The 7,500-nt window shown below is 46.8% G+C and overlaps 1 protein-coding gene across 1 annotated transcript in view; it reads right to left on the reverse strand.

Annotated features, from left to right (window-relative positions):
- The window catches only part of ccser2b (coiled-coil serine-rich protein 2b), a 74,019-nt gene that overhangs the window by 1,807 nt on the left and 64,712 nt on the right, over nucleotides 1-7,500 (reverse strand). The window contains exon 9 of the mRNA XM_076264769.1: nucleotides 6,052-6,177. Coding sequence (XP_076120884.1) covers nucleotides 6,052-6,177 — 126 coding nt within the window. The remainder of the gene's footprint in view (nucleotides 1-6,051; nucleotides 6,178-7,500) is intronic.

A 7,500-nucleotide genomic window follows, 5' to 3' on the forward strand; every position in this document is an offset into this window, starting at 1 on the left:
CACAATGTTTTTTTGTCATGCCAATAAAGCTATTTTGAATTGAATTTGAAATGTATTGAGAGAAAGAGAGAGGTGGAATGTAGGAAGAGAATGAGAGAGAGAGAGAGGTGGAATGTAGGAAGGGATTGAGAGAAAGAGAGAGAGAGGTGGAATGTATGAAGGGATTGAGAGAAAGAGAGAGAGAGAGAGAGGTGGAATGTAGGAAGGGATTGAGAGAAAGAGAGAGAGAGAGAGAGGTGGAATGTAGGAAGAGATTGAGAGAAAGAGAGGTGGAATGTAGGAAGAGAATGAGAGAGAGAGAGGTGGAATGTAGGAAGAGAATGTGTGAGAGAGAGAGGATGGAGAGAGAAGGCCAGAGAGAGAGAGGGGTGTGAGGGGTTGGAGAGAGATAGAGAGCCATGGTGATGATGAAGAGGAAGAGGACGAGGAAGAAGAGGAGGATGAGGAAGAGGAGGAGGAAGTGGAGGAGGAGGAAGATGATGATGATGAGGAGGAGGTGGAAGTGGAGGAGGAGGAAGATGACAAGGAGGAGGAGGAAGTGGAGGAGGAGGAAGATGATGATGATGAGGAGGAGGAGAATGAGAAGGAGGAGGAGGAAGAGGAGGAGGAAGATGATGATGATGAGGAGGAGGAGAATGAGGAGGAGGAAGTGGAGGAGGAGGAAGTGGAGGAGGAGGAAGATGATGATGAGGAGGAGGAGGAGAATGAGGAGGAGGAGGAGGAGAATGAGGAGGAGGGGAGATGTTAAAGTGTTACTGTACCACGCTGTATCTCGGAAGTAATGCACTAGATGCTCCACTCCTTGCCCAAGATGGTGGGAGAGGCAGAGGGAGAGGGAGAGAGAGAGAGAGAGAGAGAGAGAGAGAGAGAGAGAGAGAGAGAGAGAGAGAGAGAGAGAGAGAGAGGGAGAGAGAGAGAGAGGGGGGGGAGAGAGAGAGAGGGACACAACAGTCATTTAAAAACATGAGGAGAAGATAGAGATAGACAAAGGGCCACACACACACACACATTTGAAGCACCATAACACTGATAGCAAGGTCGGTCATGCAACACATGCGGGGGTTGAAAAGTACAGGTCAGAGGTCAGGGTTGAGAGGTCATCCAGGAGTGCAGTGAGGGCAACACACACAGATTGCACAAGATACAGCCAGGGAGAGAGAGAGGAAGAGAGAGAGGGAGGGAAAGAGAGAGAGGGAGAGGGAGAAGGAAAGAGAGAGAGGGAGGAAGAGAGAGAGAAAGGAAGAGAGTGAGGACAAGAGAGAGGGAGGAAGAGAGAGGGAGAAAGGAAGAGAGAGAGGGAGAGGGAAAGAGAGAGGGATGAAGAGAGAGAAAGAGAAAGGGAGGAAGATAGAAAGGGAGAGAGAGGGAGGAAGAGAGAGAGGGAGGAAGAGAGAGAAGGAGGAAGAGAGAGAGAGGGGGAAAACAGAGAGAGAGGGAGAGAGTGAGTAAGATCGAGAGGGCAGGGAAGAGAAAGAGGGAGAAAGAGAGAGGAAGGAAGAGAGAGAAAGAGAGAGGAAGGAAGAGAGTACACACTGAGTGAGTGTTGCTCATGAGGCTCTTCTCCTGCTCAGGTGCTCTACACCCTTTCAATCTGTTCCTAGAGGGTTTTCCAGTCCAAACGCTCAAAACAAAAATTAAAATCAATCCAACTTCTGCGTAATGCTCTACAAAATGTCGACGGTAAAACTTGTTTTTTACATTGTCGTTTGTCTCCAAGTTTCTATTAGCTCAATGTGGTTTTCTGTGCCACCGGAAATGCCTCAGGAGCGCACGTGTTTGTGTACGCAGTTGAAAGTGTCTACAGTCAGGCTCCAATTAACCTTATTCCACTACAACACTAAACCCAACTTCACTCAGAGATCATTAGAGAGTCTACACTATCATAATTTAGAACCCCGAGAGATCGCTACCTAATCAGTTTGCCTGGACCCTGATCAAAAAATGATCCTTTAGAGTTCATATAAATAATATAAATACTTTTTCAACAATGGGGTTGTTGCTTGGCTCCCTGTCCTGGTTAAGTTAGGGAGCTAGCTATTGAGCTAAGTATAATATATTATACTGTAGAAACAAGGCTAAGTTAGGGAGCTAGCTATTTAGGCTAGCTATGTATATAGAAACAAGGCTAAAGTCATTCACACCAAGAACGATAACGATAACTATACCCATAACGATAAAAACGTCCATGCTGAACAACGACAAACAAAGTCTCTCCTTGTGTTAATGAATGTGATAGTTTATGTGTGACCATCGCCATTCATATTAACGAGAACGATATTTGTTTATAGTTATCGTTGTTGTTATCGTTCTTGGTGTGAAAGACCCTTAAGTTAGGGAGTAAGCTATTTAGCTAAGTATAATATATTAAAGAAACATGTCCTTAATCAATTTCAACCTTGCATATTTTTAACGCTCAGTTTTTTGGAATACTGGTGGAGGGAGAAAAAAACCGTGTCTGTGTGTAATCCCTGCCTAAGGGGTTATTGGTAATGCAGAGCTACGGAGCTCCCTGAAGCAGACTAGAAAAATATAACCAGGAAATCAAATAAATAACGAATAAACACATCAATTAGAAAACACTCTAGGAAGGTGAGATGAGTCTGCCTTCTACATCAGTAGAAAAAATGCACTTTACGAAGGGAAGACAGTTGCCATGGCCACAGGCAGAGGTTACAGACCATGGTGGCATACACAAACACACGTGCATACGAACAGAAACACGCCCTGGCACAGACAAGCACGGCCAAACACACACACACACACACACAGACACACACACACACACAAGAGCAAAGCTATGAGGAAATGACTCAGCAGCCAAGGGGCAGTGGGTGGGTGGGGGGGTATGAGTCTCTGCCAGGTGGCGCCATGTCGAGAATGCATGTGTCACATGACATAGGTCACGAGGGGTCTCAGAAGGTGGCGGGGGGTCACGAGCGGGTATGCGTATGGTGGAGGGGGTCATGGGGCATCTGATGAGAGAGTGACTCACTCTGTCGGTGGAGAAAGGGCAGGTGAGCCCGTGGGTGGGCCTGCTTTGGGCAGAGCCAGGGGGGCAGGAGAGAGGGGGGCAGCAGGCCCTGCACGGAGAGAGACACAGAGAGATGAACACACACCTGGACACACACACACACACACAAGCACACACACACACACACAAGCACACACACACAAACACACACGCACGCACGTGCACACACACACACGCATGCACACACACACACACAGATGACAACACCTAGAAATAGCTTGAAATTTCACATTAACTGTAGTACTGTATCAGTCAGACTGTTATAAACCCAACCCTGCCCAAAGCCCAACAGTACTGATCTATTCAACTGCACCACTCAGGAGAAAGTCAGGTAACCCTCTGGATTACACAGTCCTTCATTAGGAGCCGTGTGTGTGTGTGTGTGTGTGTGTGTGTGTGTGTGTGTGTGTGTGTGTGTGTGTGTCACTCATTAGGAGCCCCCCCCCCAGATGCCCAGCCCCCCCCCCCCAGTTGCCCAGCCCGTAACTCAGTAGCCTCCCTGTCCACTGAGCACCTGATGATTAACCTGTCCAGCTCCTCTGAACCCTACCTGCTCCCTCAGGTAATGTCCACCTGCTTCTGGACTGACTCCTGTGAAATGATCCCTGGACTGTTTTCACCAACTGCCTGGCCAGTCTGTACAGAGCCTGGCTCATTAAATCTCCACCTTAATTCCCCAACCCTGTATGTGTGTGTGTGTGTGTGTGTGTGTGTGTGTGTGTGTGGGTGTGTGCGTGTGTGTGTGTATGTGTGCCCATTGGCGCCGGTGGCCGTGACAAGGTGAGGTTCACCTGAGTCTCATTCTCTCAGCTCTTTAATGCTGATCCACCAGGCTACAGCACTTTTTCTCCCCTCCACACACACACACACACACACACAGCCGTGTGTGTGTGTGTGTGTGTGTGTGTGTGTGTGGAGGGGAGAAAAACATAAATCTTAGGTAATACAGCACAGAGCAGCTCCTGTTTTCAGTAGACACTACGGTGTGTGTGTATGTGTGTGTGTGTGTATGTGTGTGTGTGTGTGTGTGCCCAGGCGTTGGCGGCGGTGGCCGTGACAAGGTGAGGTTCACCTGAGTCTCATTCTCACAGCTCTCTAATGCTGATCCACCAGGCTACAGCACTCCACTGCTCAGAGGCTAGCAAGGGTTACGGATAGCCGTGTGTGTGTGTGTGTGTGTGTGTGTGTGTGTGCGTGTGTGTGGAGGGGAGAAGAACAGAACTCTTAGGTAATACAGCACAGAGCAGCTCCTGTTTTTAGTAGACACTATGGTGTGTGTGTGTGTGTGTGTGTGTGTGTGTGTGTGTGATGACCAGAGCAGAGAAGAGAAGAGAAGAGAAGACAGGGAAGAGTAAAAAAAGAAAAGACTGAGAGAAAAAGATTATGAGCTCTCGCTCCTGCTCTAGAAACACACACACACACACACACACACACACACACACACACACACACACACACACAAGGATCAAAAGCTATCTGTCTGCAGTGGAGAAAGCGGATTTTACCAGGAGAAGCTGCTGATGCAGTACACCTTTGGAATCTGTGTGTGTGTGAGTGTGCGTGTGTGTGTGTGTGCGTGTGTGTGTTTACTTCTCAGTCACAGTTCCCCGGTTCCTTTATCTCCAATATAAGAAAGCTCTGTGAGGCAGCAATGTGAAAATGTGACAGGCACAGCGCGCGCGCACACACACACACACACACACATGTCTCTTGAAATCAGACCAGAAATCGTATGGTAATGTTTGCCTATCATTGAAGTAGAGGAAGAGTATGAGTGTGTGTGTGTGTGTGTGTTTACACATCTGCTGCCATTGAGTATGAGTTTCATTCCCTTACATTTTAGCAGTCGTGTGTGTGTGTGTGTGTGTGTGTGTGTGTGTGTATTTGTATGTGTTTATGCATCGTCATTGACAACCTAATAATTTATGTGCCAAGGAACAGCTGACACAACTGAACCGACATTTCAGGAAACTCTACACACACACACACACACACACACACGCCCGCAGGGGTTGCTTTGCATCGCGGTGCATTTCACCGCCACAACACTAGGGGGTGCAGTTCACCGCCACAACACTAGGGGGTGCGTGGCTTCGAAGTTCTGTGTCCCCTGTGTCTGCGTCGCTCACCACTGTAACGGTCCTCAGAATGGCAAACTCCATAGACTGCCATGCTGAAATATTCATCTTATTTGTTTAGCCTTTTCTTGCTTAGATTTTGTAAAAAGTATTGACACAGCAAAATCCACTGACCTAGTTACTGTAACCAGAAAATAAGTCTGAGGTTATTTGTGAGATGTCTACCAGTCAGTTTATGTGATGTTAGCAAGCAAACTTTAGCACAACTGCCCACAAAGTACTGCTTGCTGGCGAAGTGTTGGTGCTGGGGCTGGTGAAGTAATTTCAAAACGTTACTGACAAATAGACACTTTACAAACGGATAATCCCGTCATTGTAACCAAAATATGTCTGAGCTTATTTGCAAAGCTTATGTCAGTGAACTAGCATGTTGCTAACTCCCCACAGTAGGCTGCTTGTAACACACAGGACGAGTTGACCAATCACAGTCCTTGAGGTCTGCGTGGCCTCGATGCGAGGTGCACGTCAAGCGATGGCGGAGGGGTCGGGGGGGGGTTCATGGCGACGCAGAGGGGTGTGCAGGGGTACGACATCGATTTGACGCAGTAGCATAAATCAGCCTATACACACACACACACACACACACACACACACACACACACACACACACACACACACACACACATGAGGAGGCTCTAGTTAACAGTGGTTAACAGAAGCACTTTCTGAAAAAAGAGAGAAGGTGATAATGCGTGTGTGTGTGTGTTGGTGTGTTGGTGTGTTGGTGTGTGTGTGTGTGTGTGTGTGTGTGTGTGTGTGTGTGTGCTCACTGCGTGTCCTCTCCACAGTGTTTGAGTGGTGCCATCTTGGTGCAGGGGTCGGGTGTTTGTGGGTGTGTGTGTTTGTGGGTGTGTGTGTGTGTGTGTGTGTGTGTGTGCTCACTGCGTGTCCTCTCCACGGTGTTTGGGTGGTGCCATCTTGGTGCAGGGGTCGCGTGCCCGTCTGGACCTCACACTTGCTCAGGTGACAAGAACACCTGCTGGCCTCCACCTCTTCAGGGACACTCTGCTGAGGAACGACAACACACACACACACACACACACACACAGGGGTGAGGACAATACACACACACACACACAGGGGTGAGGACAATACACACACACACACATGCATGCACGCACACACACACACGGAGGTGAGCACAACACACACACACACACACACACACACACACACACACACACACACACACACACACACACACGTGTGTCCATGTACAACCCCAAAACAGAAAAAGTTGGGACATTGTGTAAAATGTAAATAAAAAAACAGAATGTGATAATGTGCAAGTCTCGTAAACCCATATTTAGCAGCAAAAAGGACATAGACAACATATCAAATGTTGAAAATGAAAATGTGGACTATTTCATGGAAAATATATGTTAATTTTGAATTTGGTGCCAGCAACATGTTTAAGAACTGAGGAGACCATTTGCTACAGTTTTGAGAATGAAATGTTGTCCCTTTACTCCCCGATTTCAGTTGCTCAACTGTATGGGGTATTCTTAGTCATGTTTTTCATTCCATTATGCACCTAATTTGACAAATCTGAACTGTAGGCAGTCCATCTTAGCACCTGGACTCTTCCTCTATGGAGAAATACTATTTAAATATGTGCAGAATTCATTTTGGCATTGTTTTCCTGAAATATTCAAGGTAGTCCCTGGAATAGACATTGCCTGGATGGCAGTATATATGTTGCTCAAAACCTGTATACATCATTCAGAATTGATTGTGCTTTGCCAAATGTGCAAGATGCCCATGCTGTAGGCACTAATGCTCCTCCACCCAATCATAGATGTTGGGTTTGGAACTGAGCACTAAAACAAGTTGGATAGGTTGGATACTTGGATAGGCCCTCTCCTCTTTAGCCCAGATGAGTCCATGATTTCCAAAAAGAATGGCAAACTTTGATTGGTCTAACCACAGGACCTTTTGCCACGTTACCTCAGTCCATTTTAAACAAGCTCAGGCCCAGATAAGAGGGTGGTATTTTTTGTATAATGTCTCAATACAGTTTTAGCTGTTACAATTTTGGCTGCAGTCTTTGAATTGAGTATCAAATTGTGCACATATAATGGTTATCAGAGGTTTTCCTGAGCCCATACAGTGACAGGTTTGGAAACAGGTCTGGTGTTGATGCAGTGCCATCTGAGGTCCAAAAGACCACGGCCATCCAATGTGTTTTTCAGCTCTATCCCTTGTTTGCAAAGATTTCTCTGGATTCTCTGAATGTTTTAATAATATTATGTCCTGTAGATGATTAACTCCCCAAATATGTCACAATTTCATGTTAAGAAGCATTGAAATGACATTGTTTCATCATTTGTG

The sequence above is a fragment of the Alosa pseudoharengus genome, unplaced genomic scaffold, assembly GCF_046254945.1.
Source record: "Alosa pseudoharengus isolate Yale_2024_CS ecotype anadromous, Long Island Sound unplaced genomic scaffold, YU_APseudo_1.1 YU_APseudo_1.1_scf_4, whole genome shotgun sequence".
NCBI classification, from domain to species: Eukaryota; Metazoa; Chordata; class Actinopteri; order Clupeiformes; family Clupeidae; genus Alosa; species Alosa pseudoharengus.